At 44.0% G+C, this 23,892-nt stretch overlaps 1 protein-coding gene across 3 annotated transcripts in view; it reads right to left on the bottom strand.

Moving 5' to 3' along the window:
* cdh17 (cadherin 17, LI cadherin (liver-intestine)) overlaps positions 1–23,892 on the bottom strand; it is a 111,252-nt gene that overhangs the window by 63,286 nt on the left and 24,074 nt on the right. For all 3 annotated transcript variants that reach the window (XM_078215983.1, XM_078215981.1, XM_078215982.1), the window contains 3 exons: positions 13,203–13,304; positions 9,422–9,556; positions 6,340–6,478 (listed from right to left, as the gene is read on the bottom strand). In XM_078215983.1, coding sequence (XP_078072109.1) covers positions 6,340–6,478; positions 9,422–9,556; positions 13,203–13,304 — 376 coding nt within the window. The remainder of the gene's footprint in view (positions 1–6,339; positions 6,479–9,421; positions 9,557–13,202; positions 13,305–23,892) is intronic.

The following is a 23,892-nucleotide window of genomic DNA, read 5'->3' as shown; positions in this document are numbered from 1 at the left end:
ACCGGCGCCAAAAAAAGGCGTATGGGGTGCGCTGGAGCGCGGCTGCCGGGCGCGGATCCGTTTGACGACCGGACCCAGCACTTAGTCCCGATTTGGTAAAATCGGCCCCTTCGTGTAGTAAAAATGTCCCAACATGCTCAACATGGGAAAAAAAACATTTCCGGCAACAAGACATAGAAGGAGAAATCAAGAAACATGTCCAAAAGCTTGACAGAAGAAGTAGTTTTTAAGAATATCTTGAAAGAAGAGAAAGAGATGTGAAAAGATTTAAAAGGGGAATTCCAGAGCTTAGGACCTAGGCCTCTTTTAAGGGGAATTCCAGAGCTTAGGACCTAGGCAGCTGGAAGAATTCATTACCACAGGAAGTAGTTGATGCCAAAACATTGAATGTATTCAAGAGGAGGCTAGATACAGCACTTGGGGCGAATGGAATCAAATGTTATGGGGAGAAAGCAGGACTAGGCTATTGAGTTGGACGATCAGACATGAATGGCGGAGCAGGCTCGAAGGGCCAAATGGCCTCCTCCTGCTCCTATCTTCTATGTTTCTATGTAGAGCACAGCCACAAATGGTGGAGTGATTAAAATTAGGGATGCAATTAGAGGGGAGATTTGGAACCTTGGAAGATTTGGGACTAATGAGGCTACACAGGTAGGGAAGAGAGGAACAATGTAGGAATTTGAAAGCAATGAAAAGGCTCTTAAAATTGAGGGCAGGGAGACAGTGAAGGTCAGCAATTAAAAGAGTGATAGGTGATTTGGATGAGGTTAAGATATGTGCAGAAAAGATTTTTATGAGCACAAGTTTATAAAGGGTGGAAGATGAAAGGCCAGCCAGGAGCAGATTGGAATATTCAAATCTAGAGATTAAAAAGAGATATGACCAAGATTTCAGCAGCAGATGAGCTGAGGGAAAGTTGGAGCTGTGGGATATTCCTGGGGTGGAATCTTGATTATAATATGGATACGTTCTTTGCAACTCAGGGTCAAATTCAACACTGAGGTCATTAATGGGTTTTGTGGTGAACCATCGTTGGTTACCACTGTGGGGTTATTCTAATGTTGCTGTTGGGCTAGGGTGTTTACACTGTGGGGTTATTCTAATGTTGCTGTTGGGCTAGGGTGTTTACACTGTGGGATTAATATACCTGTGGTGGATGCTGTTGTGGCACATCCCGGTCGGGCCCCGCCTCCTGGGAGAGGTATAAGACCCTCTGCTCAGGCGGGACCCCTCCAGTCTGGAATGGTGTACTCGTGTTTAAATAGTTCCATTGTTAGACAATAAAAGCCTTCAATTACAGAAGCCTTGTGTCTCGTGCTCGATTGTCGCGCATCAGGTTTACTCAGCTAAAACCAGTCACAGATTTGGGAAGCGATAACACGTTCAAGGAGAGGAAGGGGAGGTTGGAAGTGTGGTAGCTTTCAGTTCAGTTGGGGTTACTATTGACCAGGTAAAGAACTGAACCAGCCATAAAAATTCTGTGGCTACAAGAGCAGGTCAGAGGCTTGGTGTTGTGTGGCGATGTAACACACCTCCTGATTCCCCCAAAGCAAATTCATCATCTACAAGGCACAAGTCAGGAATGTGATGCTATAATCTCCACCTGTCTGAACAAATGCAGCCCCAACAATACTCAAGAAACATGACACGATCCAGGGCAAAACAGCACATTAATTTGGCACCACATCCACCACCTTCAGCATTCACTCCATCCAGCACCGCTACATAGACTCATAGAGTCATAGAGGTTTACAGCATGGAAACAGGCCGTTCAGCCCAACTTATCCATGTGCCCCTTTTTTTAACCTCTAAGCTAGTCCCAATTGCCCACATTTGGCCCATATCCCTCTAAACCCATCTTACCCATGTAACTGTCTAAATGCTTTTTAAAAGACAAAATTGTACCCGCCTCTACTACTACATCTGGCAGCTTGTTCCAGACACTCACCACCATTTGTGGGAAGAAATTGCCCCTCTGGACCCTTTTATATCTCTCCCCTCTCACCTTAAACCTATGCCCTTTAGTTTTAGACTCCCCTACCTTTGGGAAAAGATATTGACTATCTAGCTGATCTATGCCCCTCGTTATTTTATAGAGCTCTATAAGATCACCCCCAAGCCTCCTACGCTCCAGAGAAAAAGCATAATGGCAGCAATGTGAACCACCTACAAGATGCACAGCAGCACTACACCATGACTCCTTGAACAGCACCTTCCAAACCACTACTTCTAGAAAGCTAAAGGTAGCAAATGGATGGGAACACCACCAACTGCAAGTTCCTCTCCAAGCCACACACCATCTTGACATGGAAATTTAGCACCATTTCTTCACTGTCTGGGTCAATAACCTTTCCTAACAGTATTCTGGGAGTACCTAGACCACATGGAGTACAGAGGTTCAAGAAGGTTGACATGGGGAGAACGTTCAAACTCCACATAGACAGTCACCCAAGGCCAGAATTGAACTCAGGTCCCTGGAGCTGGGACATCAATGTGACTCACCATCACTTTCTCAAGGGCAATTCGGGATGGGCAATAGATGCTGACCTAGTCAATGATACCCAAATCTTAAGTAAGAATAAAAAGAAAATCCCAGAACCACAGAGGTACCGTTACCCGACCGAGTGTATTCTATGAGCCTTCAGCTTGTTGTGAAGATATGGAGAAATGACCTGCTTCTTTGCTTTTCACGAGATTACAAAAGCAGGGGGGTTATGCTGAACTTACTTAGGACACCATTTAGACCTCAGCTGGAATATTGTGTACAGATGCAAGTGAGAACAAGGTTAAATATAGAACGTTCTGAGTGGAAGTGAGAAATGAAATAAGAGTATAAGATGACAAAAATAAAAGGGAATCCAAAAGTCTTCTATCAGCTTATAAACAATGAACAAGTGGTAAAAGGAGTAGGGCTGTTGGGGGCAAAAACAGGTATTTATGCCGGGAGGTAGACGGCACAGTTGAGGTATTAAATGAATGCCTTCCATCTGCCTATACCAAGGAAAATAAAGTCATTGTCAGTGTCATTCAGACACTGGAAAGGCTAAAAATTAATAAGGAGGAAATCAAGGCCAGGTCAGAAGCATCTGAAGATGCTAAGATGAGCAAGGGTGAAAATTGTTGAAGAAATCTTTACATCTTCAGTAGCTTGAGATAAAGGGGTGGTGTCAGCTGTTTGAGGATTTGCAAATATTACACCTCAGTTCATAAAAGGATGTAAGGATAAATGCTGCAGCTACAGGCCAGTCAATTTATCCCCAGTGGTGAGAAAGCTTTCAGAAACAATACTCCAGAGCAAAATTAATAACCACTGCCCCAAATATAATTAATTAAAGAAAGCAACATAGATTTGTTTTTTGATGAAAGAGCAGACAGGGCTGATCATGATCATTTGGTCTTGTTACTTATATACATATAGGCCAGAATTCTCCGGCCGTTCACGCCCGTGGGATTCTCCGATCCTGCTGACAGTGAATGGAGACTTGGCTGATTGTCAAATTCTCTGCCCTCACTTTCAGCAGAGGCGGGGCGTGAACAGTTGGAAAATTCCAGCCATAGATTCCGAAAAAGCATTTGATGAAACTCCACATAACAGACTTATTAGCAAAGTTAAAGCCTATGGAATAGAAGGCAGCACACATACAAAGTTGGCTAAGTGACAGAAAACAGAGAGCAGTGGTGAATAGTTCTTTATCAGACTGGAGGACAGTTATAGTGGGATTTCCCAGGGGGCGTTATTCGGACCATTGCTTTTCTTAATCTTTATTAATGACCTGGACTTGGGTATGCAGGGCATAATTTCACAAATTTTTCAGGCACAAAACATGGAAGTATTGTGAACTGTGAGAAGGATAGTGATAGTGTTAGACTTCAAGAGGACAAGAATAGTTTGGTGGGACAGACAGAAACATGGCAGATGAAATTTAATGCAAAGAAGTGTGAAGTGAGACATTTTGGTTGGAAGGCCAAGTTAAGGCAATATAAAGTAAAGGCCACGACCTAAAGGGGCTGCAGGAGCAGAAGGTCACAGGGCTATACATTCATAATTTGTTAAAGACGTCTGAGCAGGTTGAGAAGGTGATATAGGCATACAGGACCTGGAATTTATAAATTGAGGCATGGAAGTACAAAAGCAGGGAAGTTATTGTGAATACTGGAGTATTGTGTCCAATTATGGGCACCACACTTTAGGGAGACTTTGAAGGCAATGGAGAGAATTTAGAAAAGATTAACGAAACTGGTTTCACGGATAAGAGACTTCAGTTATAGGGCCTGATTTTACCATTATTAGTCTAAGTGCCGAATCTAGGCGTCAAATAGATCCGAGCCTGGAATCCTCTTTCCAGCGTGTCCATACGCTTTTTGCCGGCTCCGGTCCGGTCCGATTCGTGCTGTGGGTGGGGCTTAGCGCTGCCGGACCGATCGGAGCTCTGAAAGAAAATCCAAAGCAGCGCGCCCGGGCAGGGAGAAGAAAGCAGAGACCCAAAAGCTCTCTGACCCAAATCATCTGGGGGTCGGGGGGGTGGGGGGGGGGGGGGGGGGGGGGCCGAGGAGAGGGGGTGTGACGGGTCCATCTGGCTCACCAAGTCAGTTACAATACTGCGTTCAGCATCTACTGAACCATCTTGGATACAAAGGATAATGGCATTAGGGTTCTGCATGTAAGCCTTGCTTATGCTAAAAATTATATCCTTGGTGTCGGCAGCCATTCCTGATGTTACAGTACTGATAACACCAGGATGATCGACCAGTACCATTCATTATCCTTTGTATCCAAGATGGTTCAGTAGATGCTGAACGCAGTATTGTAACTGGCTTGCTGAGCCAGATGGACCCACAAGGCAGAAGGACCATCTTTGTGGTGACCAAAGTGGATCTAGCTGAGGAACATACAGCTTATCTTGCTAACGGAAGGATGGTGGAGGGAGACCAGTGATCGAGGTAGGTTGGGGGTGTGCTCTGCCGAGGGGGGCCTGCCTCCCAGGGAGGTCCGATCCCGGGAGGGAGGGGGGGGGGTCTGCCGGGGTGGTTAGCGGGGGGGTCCGCGAAGGATGGTCGAGGAGGATGGTGACTTCACAAGGGCAGAGAGGGCTTCGGAGGTTCCCCTGCAGAGTAGAAATCCGCTTCGGACTTTTATTCTTCAGGTCGTTAAAAGCGCGGATCCGGAACGGGCCAGAAGACAGTAAAGTGGGATTTGGCGGTAGGGTTGGGCACGCGGCTCATTAAGTCGATTTAAATGCATGCTAATGCATTTAAATCGTCGGGCCGCCCGATTCGGGCACAGGCCGGACCCGCACCTGAATCGGGTGTCGGTAAAGCCGCGATCTGTTCAGAATCGGGTGCAGATCGCGATATAGGCCCGCGCCCAACTCTACCGTGATTTCGCACCCAAAAACGGGCACGAAGTTTTGGTAAAATCTGGCCCACAGAGTCATAGAGGTTCACAGCCTGGAAACGGGCCCATCAGCCCAACTTGTCCATGCCGCCCTTATTTTTTTTTACACAACCATTACAAAGTAAAATATATAATAATCATGTCGATCACATTGTGATTTGTCACTGTCTGATATTGAGAAAGCTTTCAGAAGCAATTAGACATTTGCGATTTGTGTACATTTTAAAGTTCTAGAGCTGATAACCAATGACCAATCAAGTAAAAAAAATGAACATTCCATCCAAGGAAGTGTCCCAACACCATTATCTTTACTATCTCTTTAAATAAAAACATTGGGATCAATATTCCAATCAGTTCCTGAGTGCGACTGTGGTGGATCGCCCCAGCGTGATTCAAGTAAATGTTTCTTATGGGGGAGGTTTGATGGGGTTTATTTCACCTCCACAACTCCCCCACATGCCCCCTCCCCCCCCTGCCCTCCCATGACACCAGCAGCCCCATCAATTGGGCATGCCTTGCACCCCTGAGGCATGAATATCCCCCTTGATATTCAATGGCATTATCATTAAATAATTCCCCCATTATCACCATGCAGGGGGTTACCAAATTTATATACAAGTCTCTTATAATCCCCACCACTATGCCTCAGTACAACCTTTGTAACTCTCGGAAGTCTCACAAAAGACCCAGTTCATCTTGCAGCAAAAGTTAATTGATTCCGGAAGGGATAAATGATCCTCATTGGCTCCAATCTGAGTGCAGTTATGGTTTTCAGTATGACTTGCCTTCAATGCTGCTCAAAAATGGATTTTTCTGCTGGATACCAATGACCTTACCTCATCATTCAGAACTGGATCTGCGGTTCGCTGCCCCACCTCTCTCAACAGCAGAGCGGCTTTATCAGAATTTATGATTGTACCGTAAGTTATCAACCTGTTACGTACCAGGCCTGGAATTCTGGCGTACAACTCCGGTATATTCTACTTTTGTGAAGGTAGGTGCATTGTCATTTACATCACCAACTTTAATATTCACAAATTCAGGTCCTTCAAATGTCTCATCATTTTCATTTACGCCCACTATCTAAAAACAAAGAAACCAAAGACAACAATGATTAACAAAGTTAAATCCTTCTATTTACCAATTGATTAAAGCATAAAGTTCAAATCTGTCACTCCAGCACTAAGTGCCTTGGAAAGCTGTTCACTTAGTTCCACTCTCCTGCCCTTTATCTACAATATCTAGGACCACAGTCTTTACAAATCTATATAATCAGGACATGTTTTCCTGCTGCTGGATCCCTTTTAAAGTTTTAACTATAAATATATACACCCAGCCTAAAGATTGTTCAAAACTGATCACCTCAGCACTGAGATAGCCTTACAGGAGTCCTGAGAGAAATGACCCTGGCCCAACTACCTTCAGCTGCTTCATCAATGACCTTCCCTCCATCGCATGGTCAGAAGCTGAGATTTTTATTGATTGCATAATGTTCAGCATCATTCACAACTCCTCAGATACTGAAGCAGTCTGTGTCCATCAGCATTAAGACCTATACAATATTCAGAATTGGGTTGATAAGTGGCAAGTTACATTCATACCACACAAATGCCAGACAATTATCAACTCCAACGCGAGAGAATCTAATAATCTCCCCTTGATATTCAATAGCATTAACATTGTGGAATCCCCCATTAACAACATCCTGGGGGTTACCATTGACCAGAAACTGAACGGCCAAATATATACAAACTGTGGCTACAAGAGGCTCAGATATTAGGAATTCTGTGCGGAGTAACTCACCTTCTGACTCCCCAAAGCTTTACCACCATCTACAAGGCACAAGTCAGGAGTTTGATGGAATAACTACTCCAATAACACACAAGAAGCTCAACATCATCCAGGACAAAGTGATTATATGACTGACACCCCATCCACTACTTCATACCCTCACTCCCTCTACCAGCCATATAAAATGGCAGCAGTGTGCACTATCTACAAGATGCACTGTGGGATATTTTGGCCTACCCCATATCCAGGGACCTCGACCCTTTGTTGTAGACCTCAGCCGCAGAACCACCACCACCACTCTCCCCCCACCCCATCCCCCCCCCCCCCCCCCCCCCCCCACCTAGTCAGTCTAGCTCTGTCAGAATTTTATATGTTTCAATGAGATACCCTCTCATTCTTCTTCTAAACTCCAGTGAATACAGGTCTAGTTGGCCCAATCTCTCCTCATACAACAAACCAGCCATCCCTGGAATCAGTCCAGTGAACTTTCACGGCACTCTCTCCATGGCGAGTATATATTTTCTTAGGCAAAGAGCAAAACTGCACTCACAATACTCCAAGTGTGGTCTCACCAAGGCCTTGTACAGTTGCAGTAAAACATCCTTGCTCTCGCACTCAAGTCCTCTTGCAATGATTGCCAATTTACCATGTGCCTTCATAGCATCTTGCTGCACCTGCATGCTTGCTCTATACATAATGACATTTACTGCACTCCAAATCATAATTGATTGGGCAAAATATCTACAGATGTTTAATTAGGTACTATCTAAATGCACATGTCTATTTTATTATTACAGTTGAAAACTTCAGTTTTCATACGGCCAATTACTGCCTCAAAATAATCTCAATTGATCTTATTAGTTGCACAGGGCATTAATTTTGCATTATAATCTAACATTCAAAAAAATGACACTGTGACTTCCCATCTGAAGCAAAGGTCTATTGTCAGGATGAGTTCAAAGTTTTAATTCAAAATGGTGTCCTGTCTCTTGCTTTTCTAAAGTGTTGCTTGCAGCTACACAAAGTTCTCAATTTTTAATTGAAAAAAAAATTGCCCTGCATTTAAATTTCAGCATTGCATTCTGCATAAACTGTATAATCACTGACGCAACTATCACAATGCCCTTTACAATGAATTATAAAGACAATTTTCCATGTTTTAGATCTTCTATGATTTAAACAGATGTGTAAAACTCGCTTTGTAAAAAAAAGAAGCTTGCCATGAGTGGTTTTTTGTGTAATCTTCATATTGATATCATTGGATTTCCTGGAATCATCTCATTAATTCACAGGCCTCAGGGGTCATGCCGGAGGTCAGAGTTATAGAGCTATACAGCACAGATTAAGGCCCTTTAGTCAACCAACTATTCTAACCCTATTTTCCAGCACTTGGCCCATGGCCTTATATGCCTTGGCATTGCAAGAGCACATCTAAATACTTCTTGTATGTTAAGAAGCTCTCTGTCTCTTAACATACCCTTTCAGGCAGTGAGTTCCAAACTCCCACCACCCTTTGGATGAAGAGGTTTTTCCTCACATCCCCTGTAAACCTCCTGTCCCTTACCTTAAATCTATGTCCTCTGGTCATTGATCTATGCCCCTCATAATTTTATACATCTCAATCTTGTCCCCCCCCCTCAGTTTTCTCTACTTCAAGGTAAACAACCCCAGTCTATCCAAAAATACTGCAGATGCTGGAATCTGAAACAAAAACAGAAAATGCTGCAGAATCTCAGCAGGTCTGACAGCATCTGACGAAGGGTCATCCAGACCTGGAACACTGGCTCAATTCTCTCTCCCCAGTCTGTCCAATCTCTCTTCATAACTAAAACTCTCCACTCATCACCCCATCTGACCAGCCCATCTACATCCTCCTGTAATCTAAGGCTATCCTCCTCACTATTTACCACCCTACCAATTTTCGCATCATCCCCGAACTGGTGGCTACATAGTGCAAAGAGCAATTTGCAATACCTGCTAGATACAACCTGAGCAGTTTACCCTCCACTGACCCTGAAGCCACCCATCAACAACTGGTGATCCCTTGCCAGAGAGCAGTAGCCAACCCTTCTCTTCTTTGAGGCAGGTTTTAATGGTTGTAAGGGCAAAGGTTGTTATTCGGTGCCCTTAGTCACAAAGATTCTTAATTGGTCTCACAACAGCTTCTACTTTTACATGCCCAATGACATAAGACAATGTTGCAGTGATTGGAATTTTCTTCTACTTTCTGCTTACTTGTAACTTGTAAGATGCTTGTTCTTCACGGTCCAGGGTCATGTTGCAAACCAACCAGCTATCTAAAATGAAGAACTTTCCGTATGTTTCACCAATAACTTTAAACAACTTCACGGCGTTGTTGCTGGCTGTAAACTATGATGAAAGGAAATTAAACACCAGGCTTAGTTTGTGTGCATCATCATCAAATGCGCAGTCGAGGGTTAGCTTACTCTGGCATCGATAGCACAAACAATTAAAGTAAAATTCTATTGTATTTGCACTAGTAGCTTAGTAGATAATTGGTTGAATTTTACAGGGTGCCTTGGTGCCCGACCCTCTGGTAAAAAGTTGGGGGGAGCCCATTCACCAGCATGAGTGCCGCCCTTCAGCAAAACGCTGGGAGCAGCATTGCTTGCTTTAAAGCAAGATATCCATCCTATCTTGGGAGGCAGACCCACCTGAGAGAGCTGCCAGCCAATCAGGTGGGCAGCAGCTCTGTAGTCCCGGCAGCGCCAGGTTTAAGCAGTGGTCAGTGCTGGGACTACAACCAATTCTGATGAAGAGGAGCATTTTGAACCCAAAGTGACAGATAAGTCCAGGGTATCACCGGGGCAAGGCTGGAAGGCCCGGTTGAAGAGGTTATGGGGGGTTGAGTTTGAAAAGCTTGGCAGTGAGGGTAAAGGGGGAAATAGGAGCCGAGGTTGGAGGGAGCTCTGATGGACCCAAGGGAGATGCAAAGGAGGTCCCTCCCTTTGTCTATGTCGGACACAGCTAAAGTTGCAGGCAGGCCATGCACTGCATTTTCCAAAGTTTTTAACAAGCTCCCCGCCTTCAAACCCATTGGTGAGGGAGTGTAAAATCCAGCCCATTGTGTTACTCAGGAAAGCTGTAGGGTGGTTCTTTGGTCTATGTCAATTTAGCTGATCTGGAACACTTAGGGCACGACATTTTGGCATAGTCTCCTGAAATTATAAAATAATGATCAAAATAAAGATCTGCTCAGTTTAACACAGCAGAGTGGAAATGCATGAATGTTAACTACTTGTGACATCAGCTGATTAACACTATACAGTCTTTGTGCAGAGTTCTAGGCAATACCAGGTATAGGAGAAGGACATTCCAGTATCCGGTATTTGACCCCACATGAAATGGAAGCAAAGCCCATAAAAGGCCTCGCAAGTCCGGATGATGTGGAGATTTCAGTGAGTTTGTGAAGTCATTCACTTTTTGTTGTTCCCCAGTCTCTTCATCAGTAATCGCTTTCCTTGTAAGACATCCACAAAGTAGCTGATTAAGAAATAATGCTGTTCAAAGAACTCCACGGATAACAGTGCTAGTGTTTTTTTCTAGAGACTGCTATCTACAAGACAATGCAGAAGATCTTGAAAGAACAAAATATTGGAGTTCTTATGATTCTGCTGACCGTTTTGGGTTTTAAACCACTGTCATAAAATTTTCCACAGGCATTACTGGCCAAGTGTTTATAACCACAATGTTGACTCTTCCTCTCATTGCGAAGCAGTCTTCACCAAGCATTAGATTGTCCATCCACTAATAGGGAATGTGAGCTGGGTTCAGTTCAACATGAGCCAGGTTTTTTCTACCCTGCTGATTATTAATTACGTTTATTTATTAGTGTCGCAAGTAGGCTTACATTAACACTGCAATGAAGTTACTGTGAAAATCCCCTATCTCTCCGATGTCTGTTCAGGGTACACTGAGGGAGTATTTAGCATGGCCAATGCATCTAACCAGCACGTCATTCGAACTGTGGGAGGAAACCGGGGCACCCGGAGGAAACCCATGCAACATGCGTAGACTCCGCACAAACAGTGACCCAAGCTGGGAATCGAACCCGGGTCCCTGGCGCTGTGAGGCAGCAGTGCTAACCACTGTGCCACCGTGCTGCCATTGCATTGTTGCAATAGTAATCCTGTATAGTACAAGAGGAACTGTACTGACATATGTGCTTGATTGAGGAGGCCGATGGTATGAAGCTATAACCATGAGATTATGGGTAAACCCCTTTCAATCGGTGTGCAGCATGGCAGGTCAGTGCAGAGCACGTGCACTCACACAGCATCTCTACTGACACTTTTTAAAAATTATTTCATGGGATGTGGGTGTCGCTGAGTAGGGCACCACTTATTGCCCATCCCTAACTACTGTTGAGAAGGTGCAGTGAAACATTGCAGTCCTTGTGATGTAAGTACACCCACAGTGCCGTTTGCAAGGGAATTCTGGTATATTGACCCAGAGACAGTGAAGGAATGGTGATATATTTCCAAGTCAGGATGGTGAGTGGCTTGGAGAGGAACATGCAGGTGGCTGTGAGTCTGTCCAGTGTCATTCCTTTTTAAGATTTTGTGGCAGATCGATAGGCCATTTAAGAGTCAATCACATTGCTATGGGTCTGGAGTCACATGTAGGATGTCAGATTTCCTTCCCTAAAGGACATTAGTGAACCACATGTGTTTTTATGACAACTGATAATGGTTTCACTCTTACCTTTTAATTCCAGATTTTTATTAATTAAATTTGATTTCCACCAGCAGATATGAATCGGGTCCCCAGAGCATTGGCCTGGGCCTCTGGATTACTAATCAGGTGGCAATACCACTACGCCACCACCTCCCACTCACATCCTCCAATTTACATTCAGTCCTATCATATCTTTAGAAACACTTGCAATGGCTCACCCACCCAGTTACTCACCCTTTGCATTGGATTCAGGAACCCAGGCACTCACCTAAGGCAGCACAAATAGTATGGATGAGAAAGTGATATGTGGTGGCACAAAGCACAAGGAAAGTAAGGGATGTAGTTTTGGAAGTGGGGTCTGGTTTAGTTGAGTTGGAAGTCTCACAACACCAGGTTAAAGTCCAACAGGTTTATTTGGTAGCACAAGCCACTAGCTTTCGGAGCGCTGCCCCTTCATCAGGTGAGTGGGAGTTCTGTTCCCAAACAGGGCATATAAAGACACAAACTCCATTTACACAATAATGGTTGGAATGCGAGTCTTTACAGGTAATCAAGTCTTAAAGGTACAGACAATGTGAATGGAGAGAGAGTTAAGCACAGGTTAAAGAGATGTGTATTGTCTCCAACCAGGACACTTAGTGAGATTTTGCGAGCCCAGGCAAGTCGTGGGAGTTACAGATAGTGTGACATGAACCCAAGATCCCGGTTGAGGCCGTCCTCATGTGTGCGGAACTTGGCTATCAGTTAGCCAACTTGATAGACAGGTTCCACACACATGAAGACAGCCTCAACCGGGATCTTGGGTTCATGTCACACTATCTGCAACCCCCACGACTTGCCTGGGCTCGCAAAATCTCACTAACTGTCCTGTCTGGAGACAATACACATCTCTTTAACCTGTGCTTAACCCTCTCTCCACTCACATTGTCTGTACCTTTGAGACTTGATTACCTGTAAAGACTCGCATTCCAACCATTATTGTGTAAATTGAGTTTGTGTCTTTATATGCCCTGTTTGTGAACAGAACTCCCACTCACCTGATGAAGGGGCAGCGCTCCGAAAGCTAGTGGCTTTTGCTACCAAATAAACCTGTTGGACTTTAACCTGGTGTTGTGAGACTTCCTACTGTGTTTACCCCAGTCCAACGCCGGCATCTCCACATCATAGCTGAGTTGGACAGCATGTCAGCTCCTCACTGCCAGCAAACATATTTACTTACTTTTTACATTAAATTTTAACCCTTTTACTTAGTATTATCTGTTTACATCTATTCTTATATGATTAGCAACACTTTCAACCAAAATTATAAGAGTGTTACCTCAAATAAATAAATAGGAATATCAGCTCCCTCGGTAGAGCTAAGTGTCATTGGCTGCAGTGGACCTTTGCGTGGATTTGCACTCATTCCAGGAGTTACAACCTGCAGTTAACAAAAAGAAATCAAATTATACATGCACAAAGCTATTTCTATACCAATGTGCCAATGTAAATCCAAATGTCATTGCTAAAAATCAAACTCTCATTTTGCCAAGTGTATACCATTATATAACCCTTTTATAAAATTGATTTCTTGCCAAAGAAGCTTGTGAAAGCTTCACCTACTGACTAAATTAGGGAAAAAAGAAAGATCAACATTTATATGGCACCTTTCACAATTTCAGGACATCCCAAAGCACTTCACAGTCAATGAAATACTCAATGAAGTATTTTTGAAACAGAATTGGTGTTGTATTATAGAGTAGCACAGCACCCAGTTTGTACAGAGCCAAGTCCCAGAAAAAAAACAATGAGATAAATGACTAAGTAATTTCTTTTAGTGTTTTTGATTGATGAATAAATATTAACCAGAATTATAAAGTGTGACTCTCCTGGCAACTTTGAGTAATGCCAATGGGATATTTTACATCCATACAAGAGGGCAGAAGAGTATCAGTTTAATGTCTTAGCTGGATTCACATTTAGAATACATTATTCACTTCAACCTTTCTTTGGCCAAATTCCATAACCATACATTTTCCTATATATTCAGTTCCTCCTCACACTGATCCAGCTCACCAAGTCCGACTTCATGCATGGTTTCATGGTGATATTCATCATTTGCCATTGCTCTCAAATTTGTGTTCTCTGAAATTTTGGAGATTTCAGACACAATTTCTTCCTCTAAATTGTTTATAACAGTTTTAAACAAAAGGAAATCATGCAGACTTTAGGTGGATACTCCCTAACCCTGAAAAGCTCTTCCTTAGTGCAGAAAAAAGTTTAACAACCTCACAAGGTCAGCAAAGTTAAATGTGATGGCAGCAAGCTGCTACTCATCTGTTGTTAACACTAAAGATCTATACAGTAAGACTAAACATGCTGTAACACCCCACTATCGAAACTTCTTCACACTGTAGAAGTAAAGTATTTGCCTGCAAAATCCTGTAATTCAGGTAAACTCCTTAAGGCAATATGTTGTGCTATGGAAACGCTATAAGAGAAGCTATAGTGTACCAATAGTTGCAAAATAAACCTGTCTGTGCTTGAAAATCACAAGCTTTCTGTTCTCCTAGAGGAATAATTGGTACATAATTCCCATGAATGACAAGTTTCAGGGAAAGGTACAACTGGTATCACTGAGCCAAGTTTCAGTCTTGGCTTAGTGGTGGCTTTCTTAATCAAAAATTAATGGGTTCAACCACTGTTCCTGGCTTTGAACATATAATCTAGGCTGACATTTCAGTGCAGTATTGAGTAAAAGAAAGATCTTGAAATTATATAACTGCTTTTGGAATGTCACAATGTCTCAAAGCACCCCACAGCCAAAACAAAATTTTTTAATGTAATAATGTAGACAAACATGACACCCAATTTCTGTAGAGAAGGATTGATAAATGAGTGAGGTAACTGACCATTTGATTTTTTTAGTAGACATTGACCAGGGCATCATTGAAACACACCTGCTGTTCTTTAGATAGTCATTGCACGACAGAGGGAGACCATTTGGGCCATCGATTCAGTCCATGGTGAAATAGTGCCATAAAACTTTTAATCCCACCTGAGCAGGTAGAGAGGGTCGCAGTTCAATACTTCATCTGAAAGATGGCACCTCCCACGGTGCAGCACTTTCTTAGCACTGCAGTGTCAGCCTGAATTTTAGAATTCAGTCCTAAGGTAGGGCTTGAACTTCTGATTGTATCGATGTGCCAAGATTGGTACTCACTGGTGGAAGTTTCAAATGCAGAATTAAACTGGGGCACCAAATATCTTTTCAAGTCAATATAAAAGATCCCATGGTATTATTTATGGAGCAAGGAAACATGTATGACCAACACAAAAAGAAGCAGATTAACTTGTCGTTGATCTCATTGCTGCTTGTGTGGTCTTGATGTCTAAGAATTGACTGCAATGTTTGCCTTTAAAACAACTACGTTCAAAGTAGTTAATTGACTGTAAAAAAAAAACTTGGAGGGAGGGGATCTGGCAAACTTGATATGTGCTGCGTAAATGCAAGTTTATTTATCCATTTCTATTAATGTAGTAGGAGAAGAAGGGGATGAAGATACTGGGATCCCATTCAGTGCAGTCAGTAAGGGAGGAGACACAGGGGCCTAAACTGGATATCTCCTGAAAACAACATCTTTGAGCTGCCTCCATAAAGACCTTCTACAGTTAGCAGCCAGTACTAACTGTGTTGTTCATTGGCTATATGAATTTGAAGGCGGCCCAAAATTATTACTTCCCAGCACTGCTTGAAGCTAGGCCACACCTCTTAAAGGGGAGGTGTATTGTGGCTGCAGCAAGCGCTAGGAGTCATGCAGGTAATGAATCAGACCCCTGAAACAATAAGAAGGACACAACAATGCAACAAGAGCTGGACAATATCCGGGCTTGGGCTGACAAGTGGCAAGTAACATGATAGGGAGTGGGATAGCTTGATCTTGGTTTCAGATAAAGCTCGGCACAACATCGTGGGCCGAAGGGCCTGTTCTGTGCTGTACTGTTCTATGTTCTATGTTCTATTCACGCCACACAAATGCCAGGCAATGACCATAAACAATAAGAGACACTTTAACCACCCCCCCTTGACATTCAATGGTGTTTACCATCATTGAATCCCCCACTGTCAACATCCTTGGGGTAACCATTGACCAGAAACTCAACTGGACTCACCACATAAACACAGTGCTAGAAGAGTAGGTCAGAGGCTAGGAATATTGCGGCGAATAACTCACCTCCTGACTCCCCAAAACCTGTCCACTATCAACAAGGCACAAGTCAGGAGTGTGTTGAAAAACTACCCACTTGCCTGGATGGGTGCAGCTCCAACAACACTCAAGAAGCTTGACAACATCCAGGACAAAGCAGCCCGCTTGATTAGCACCATATCCACAAACATCCACTCCCTCCACCACCGACGCTCAGTAGCAGCAGTGTGTACTATCTACATGATGCACTGCAGCAATTCACCAAAGATCCTTAGACAGCACCTTCCAAACCCACCCACCACTTGCAAGTTCCTCCCAAGCCACTCACCGTCCTGACTTGGATGTATATCGCCATTCCTTCACAGTCGCTGGGTCAAAATCCTGGAATTCCCTCCCTAACGGCATTGTGGGTTAACCCACAGCACATGGACTGCAGCGATTCAAGAAGGCAGCTCACCACCACCTTCAAGGGCAACTAATGCAGTATAATGTGGATAAACGTGAGGTTATCCATTTTGGTAGCAATAATAGGAAGACAGATTATTACTGAAGTGGGTGTAAACTGAGAGAGGTGGATACTCAACGAGACATTGGAGTCCTCGTGCATCAGTCGCTGAAAGTAAGCACGCAGGTACAACAGGCAGTAAAGAAGGCAAATGGTATGTTGGCCTTCAAAGAACAAAGAACAGTACAGCACAGGAAACAGGCCCTTCGGCCCTCCGAGCCTGTGCCGCTCATAGCAAGAGGATTTGAGTATAGAGATAGGGATGTTTTGCTGCATTGTTAAGGGCGTTGGTGAGGCCACATCTCGAGTATTGTGGGCAGTTTTGGTGTTCTTATCTGAGGAAGCATGTCCTTGTTATAGAGGGAGTACAGCGAAGGTTTATCAGGCTGATTCCTGGGATGGCAGTTCTGTCATATGAGGAGAGACTAAGTCAGTTAGGATAATATTCACTGGAGTTTAGAAGAATGAGAGAGGATCTCATAGAAACTTATAAAATTTTAACAGGATTATACAGGGTGGATTCAGAAAGAATGTTGCCAATGGTGGGGGAGTCCAGAACTAGGGGTCATAGTTTGAGGATAAGGGGTAAACCTTTTAGAACTGAGGTGAGGAGAAATTTCTTCACCCAGAGGGTGGTGAATGTGTGGAATTCACTACCACAGAATGTCCGATTTCAGGAAGAAATTAGATATAGCTCTTGGGGCTAAAGGGATCAAGGGTTATGGAGGGAAGGGGGGGGATCAGGATATTAAATTTGATGATCAACCATGATCAAAATTAATGGCGGAGCAGGTTCGAAGGGCCGAATGGCCTACTTCTGCTTCTAGTTTCTTTGTTTCTATGTAACCAGGAATGGGCAATAAATGCTGGCCAGCCAGCGCTGCCCATGTCCCATGAATCAATACAAAAAAATAGAGAGTGCAGGCTCCAAGGTTTCCTAACATTCAATGCAGTGTTAGTGGAGGAGATAGAAAAAAGGAAAAATGTCCTCTGTTCAGAGAAAGCCAGGAGACCCTCCAGACTTACGATCAAAAGGCAATGAGTAGGATTAGATAACCATGGAGGTCAATGCCAGGAGTCAAACTTCAAAACCTAGATGCAGTGGCGCAAGAAGTACAATGACCTCACATGAATGGAGAAGGTCAGTCAATGAATCTTCAATTGTCATATCCTATCAAGTGCTCCACCATCCTCAGCCACTTCTTAATTCACCACATGTCCATCTCTCACCTACCATCAATCTCTGTCAATTAGGACTCATACCTAACATTCACATACTCCACTGCATCCTCATACATTTAGGACTGCTGCAAACCTCACACACACAATGCACAGTGTGTTCACACTGCCAGTTGTTCAACTATGGCAACGACATCATCCAAAAATATTTCACAACGCTCACTGACAAATTTTCCTCTCTCTTGCAGGACAAGGTGGAACACAAGTGGAGGCAGCGGGAACTAACTGGAGAAGAACAAGCACACCTGTATATCCTAAACCCCCGCCCTCCTAATGAAATCCTGGGAAAGCTGTGCATTATTGGAACGTCCCTGGTTGAGGGAGTGGTCAATGGCAGAGCGCCATGACATTGAAAGGGAGACAGGAACAGCTGCTGCTGTGAAAAGCGGAGATAAAGACTGTTTTTTGTTAACCATCAACTAGGTTGCTGGTGAAAACTTGTTCTCTGCACAAAGAGGTGGGACTTGCGGGCATTTAAGTGCTAAGGAGTCGCTAGAATGGGCCTCACTGCTGGAAGTCGTGCCAAGGATACTGAGATGACTGAGCAGAATGGTTTTCAAAGGACACTGGACGACTCACCCTGGTGTGGCAGGGAGAAGGGGACCTACGAGTGAAATGCTGAGAGGATTCTGGAATTTAATCTTCAAGGATACATATCTGTTGGCAGTGTGGCATACAGTGTCAGAAAGCATCCTCATTGTGTTAGTTTGTTAATGGGAAGCACTTTTTCTTTAGTTGATGGATTAGTTGCCTGTTAAGTAGTGTTTATTCCATGTTAATTTTAGCATGTTTCCGACAGTAAAAGTAAACATCTTAAAACATGAACTTTAGTACTGCGATTCTGGAAAATTCATCTCTTTTCTTATTAGTCTCCATGAGAAATGTAACAAAGCCTTTATGTCAACAAAATGTCCTTCAGCACCTGTGAAATCACACCCTGTAGATCTGTGTAAGTCTTAACAACCATCAAGACACCCACCAGCAGAGCATATTGGGGAGAAATACAACCCTCCTCCTCCCAACAAGATAAGGAAACCCATTAGGATAACCCAAACAAATCAGAGCCTGTAACACCCCATCCGTCAGGATAAAGAGAGGAAGCCCCAAAAGAGGAGAGCATCAGGATTGTTCAATAAATGCCAATATAGCCTTTCAGCATCCACTTTCATAAGAAGGATACCAGGAACAGAACAGCAGAACCTTACCATGAACAGGATACCGCAACAACCACCAGCAACCACCCCCCGCACCCCCCTCCCCCCCGTTCCCCCACTAGCCCCTCCAAGGAGAGCCCAAACCTAAAAGGAGGACAGGCTGGAAGTCTCCATATAAGATCATTTGGAGGAGGTGACCTATTCCTCCAACCAGCCCCATCTCCAATCAAAGAAAGACTCCGACAATTCTGAGCCACTAACACCTATATTCACACTTGGGTCCCGCAACCAACAGGGCACCACAACCCCAGAGGAAGTAAACTCAAAAAGAAGAACAGTCTAGAAGCCCCCAGAAGGGGATACCTTAGGGGGATAGGGTGGCAACCTACTCCCCCGTCTAACATACCCATCCCCTAACCCAGATAAATGCAGCCATTACTGTCCTGACTTGCTTTACAGCACCCAACAAAAAGGGCCAACAAAGCAAGATTACTCACATCACTCTTACGCTCCAACTAGTCCTCATTCTAGGAACCCCGAAAGTGCCATTTAGGCTCCACTATCAACAAGATTCAACTATTTACTGCTCATCGGAGAAACCCTAACAACTGGACAACATGCATCCGAATAATCAAACAACCACTGCCACGGCCTGCGTAGCCAAATCAAAATAGCAGACCAACCTAACAAAGCTAGATATTCAAGCATTAGTCAGCTACACCTGGACGTGCACCAAAACATAATTCCCCCACTGCAACATCACCAGAGATGACAACGACAGAGAAAAAAAGACCCAGCACGGGATTTTCCGGCCGTGCTCGCCCCAACTGGAAATTCCCACCCGAGGTCAACGGACCTTTGCATAGTACGCTGAATTTTCTGTCCCGCCCACTATGTTTCCCGTGGCAGGGGGGATGGGAAAATTCTGCCCCCAATGTTATCCAGGATACCCCGGGAATTATAGACCGGTGAGTCTCACTTCTGTTGTCGGCAAGATGTTGGAAAAAATTATAAGGGATAGGATTTATAGTTATTTGGAGAGTAATGAATTGATAGGTGATAGTCAGCATGGTTTTGTGGCAGGTAGGTCGTGCCTTACTAACCTTATTGAGTTTTTTGAGAAAGTGACCAAGGAGGTGGATGGGGGCAAGGCAGTGGACGTGGTATATATGGATTTTAGTAAGGCGTTTGATAAGGTTCACCATGGTAGGCTTCTGCAGAAAATGCAGATGTATGGGATTGGGGGTGATCTAGGAAATTGGATCAGGAATTGGCTAGCGGATAGGAAACAGAGGGTGGTGGTTGATAGTAAATATTCATCATGGAGTGCGGTTACAAGTGGTGTACCTCAAGGATCTGTTTTGGGGCCACTGCTGTTTGTAATATTTATTAATGATCTGGATGAGGGTATAGTTGGGTGGATTAGCAAATTTGCTGATGACACCAAAGTCGGTGGTGTGGTAGACAGTGAGGAAGGGTGTCGTAGTTTGCAGGAAGACTTAGACAGGTTGCAAAGTTGGGCCGAGAGGTGGCGGATGGAATTTAATGCGGAGAAGTGTGAGGTAATTCACTTTGGTAGGAATAACAGATGTGTTGAGTATAGGGCTAACGGGAGGACTTTGAATAGTGTGGAGGAGCAGAGGGATCTAGGTGTATGTGTGCATAGATCCCTGAAAGTTGGGAATCAAGTAGATAAGGTTGTTAAGAAGGCATATGGTGTCTTGGCGTTTATTGGTAGGGGGATTGAATTTAGGAGTCGTAGCGTTATGTTGCAACTGTACACAACTCTGGTGCGGCCGCACTTGGAGTACTGTGTGCAGTTCTGGTCCCCACATTACAGGAAGGATGTGGAGGCTTTGGAGAGGGTGCAGAGGAGGTTTACCAGGATGTTGCCTGGTATGGAGGGGAGATCCTATGAGGAGAGGCTGAGGGATTTGGGATTGTTTTCGCTGGAAAGGCGGCGGCTAAGAGGGGATCTTATTGAAACATATAAGATGATTAGAGGTTTAGATAGGGTGGATAGTGATAGCCTTTTTCCTCTGATGGAGAAATCCAGCACGAGGGGGCATGGCTTTAAATTGAGGGGGGGTAGTTATAGAACCGATGTCAGGGGTAGGTTCTTTACCCAGAGGGTGGTGAGGGATTGGAATGCCCTGCCAGCATCAGTAGTAAATGCGCCTAGTTTGGGGGCGTTTAAGAGATCCGTAGATAGGTTCATGGACGAAAAGAAATTGGTTTAGGTTGGAGGGTCACAGTTTTTTTTTAACTGGTCGGTGCAACATCGTGGGCCGAAGGGCCTGTTCTGCGCTGTAATGTTCTATGTTCTATGTTCTATGTTCTATACTTGATCTGCCTGTACATTCTCAGGAAACAAGGAAGGGTTCTTTAATCTTATAAAAACTAAAATACAAAATAAAAACATGACCACAATAGTTCTAATGCGAGATTATCCTCATCCACAGCAAGGATTTATAAAGCCAAACCAATTAAAATACGAGGAGTGCTTCTAAGGAGGTGGAAGAATTAACCATGCAGATAGTCATTAACGGATATGTTGTAATTGGGATCACGGAGACCTGGCTCCCGGGTGACCAGGGATGGGAACTCAACATCCAGGGGTATTCAATATTCAGGAAAGATAGATGGATGGGGTAGCATTGCTGGTTAAAGAGGAGATTAATGCAATAGTAGGGAAGGACATTCACCTCGATGATGTGGAATCTGTATGGGTGGAGTTGCGGAACGCCAAAGGACAAAAAGTGCTAGTGGGAGTTATGTACAGACCACCAAACAGTAGTAGTGAGGTTGGGGGTGGCATCAAGCAGGAAATTAGAGATAGGTGTAGTGAGGGTACAGCAGTTATTATGGATGACTTCAATTTGCATATTGATTGGGCTCACCGAACTGGTAGCAACGCAATGGGGGAGGATTTTTTGGAATAAGGAATGGTTTTCTCGACCAATATGTTGAGGAACCAGCTAGGGAGCAGGCCATCCGAGACTGGATACTGTGTAATGAGAGAGGATTAATCAGCAACCTTGTGGTGCGAGATCCTTTGGGGAAGAGTGACCATAGTATGGTAGAATTCATCATTAAGATGGAGAGTGACACAATTAAATCTGAGACTAGGGTCCTGAACTTGAGGACCTTTGATGGTATGAGACATGCATTGGCTAGGATAAACTGGCAAATGATGCTTGAGGGGTTGACAGTGAATAGGCAATGGCAGACATTTAAAGAACACATGGATAAACTTCAAGAACTGTACATCCCTGTCTGGCGTAAGAGTGAAACGGGGAAGGTGGCTCATCCATGGCTAACAAGAGAAATCAGGGATAGTGTTAAAGCCAAAGAGGAGGCATATAAATTGGCCAGAAAAAGCAGCAAATCTGAGGACTGAGAGAAATTTAAAATCCAGCAGAGGAGGACAAAGGGTTTAATTCGGAGGGGGAAAATAGAATACAAGAATAGGCTTGCAGAAAACATAAAAACTGATTGCAAAGGTTTCTATAGATATGTGAAGAGAAAAAGACTGGTAAAGACAAATATAGGTCCCTTACAGTTAGAAACAAGTGAATTCATAATGGGCAACAAAGAGATGGCAGACCAGCTGAACAAATACTTTGGATCTGTCTTCACTAAAGAGGACACAAATAACCTTCCAGAAATACAAGGGGACAGAGGGTCTAGCATGAAGGAGGAACTAAAAGAAATCCTTATTAATCAGGAAATTGTATTAGAACATAGAACATTACAGCGCAGTACAGGCCCTTCGGCCCTCGATGTTGTGCCGACCAGCGAAACCAATGTAAAGCCCATCTAACCTACACTATTCCAATATCATCCATATGTTTATCCAATGACCACTTGAACGCTCTCAACGTTGACGAGTCCACCACTGCTGCAGGCAGGGCATTCCACGCCCTTACTACACTCTGAGTAAAGAACCTACCTCTAACATTTGTCCTATATCTCTCACCCCTCAATTAAAGCTATGTCCCCTCGTGCTAGCCAACACCATCCGAGGAAAAAGGCTCTCACTATCCATCCTATCTAATCCTCTGATCATCTTGTATGCCTCTATTAAGTCACCTCTTAACCTTCTTCTCTCTAACGAAAACAACTTCAAGTCCCTCAGCCTTTCCTCATAAGACCTTCCCATCTTACCAGGCAACATCCTGGTAAATCTCCTCTGCACCCTTTCCAATGCATCCACATCCTTCCTATAATGCGGTGACCAGAACTGTACGCAATACTCCAAGTGCGGCCACACCAGAGTTTTGTACAGCTGCAACATGACTTCCTGGCTCCGAAACTCAATCCCTCTACCAATAAAAGCTAACACACCGTACGCCTTCTTAACAACCCTATCAACCTGGGTGCCAACTTTCAGGGATCTATGCACATGGACACCGAGATCTCTCTGTTCATCCACATTACTAAGTATCTTACCATTAGTCCAGTACTCTGTAATCCTGTCACTCCTTCCAAAGTGAATCATCTCACAATTTTCCGCGTTGAACTCCATTTGCCACCTCTCAGCCCAGCTCTGCAGCTTATCTATGTCCCTCTGTAACCTGCAACAGCCTTCCGCACTGTCCACAACTCCACCGACTTTAGTGTCATCCGCAAATTTACTAACCCATCCTTCTACACCCTCATCCAGGTCATTTATAAAAATGACAAACAGCAGTGGCCCCAGAACAGATCTTTGCAGTACACCGCAAGTAACTGAACTCCAGGATGAACATTTCCCATCAACCACCACCCTCTGTCTTCTTACAGCTAGCCAATTCCTGATCCAAACCGCTAAATCACCCTCAATCCCATGCCTCCATATCTTCTGCAATAGCTTACCGTGGGGAACCTTATCAAATGCTTTACTGAAATCCATATACACCACATCAACTGCTTTACCCTCAT

The sequence above is a fragment of the Mustelus asterias genome, chromosome 7 (assembly GCF_964213995.1).
Source record: "Mustelus asterias chromosome 7, sMusAst1.hap1.1, whole genome shotgun sequence".
Lineage (NCBI taxonomy): Eukaryota > Metazoa > Chordata > Chondrichthyes > Carcharhiniformes > Triakidae > Mustelus > Mustelus asterias.
The sequence above is the reverse complement of the archived record's forward strand: the minus strand, read 5'-3'. Positions and strand labels throughout refer to the sequence as shown.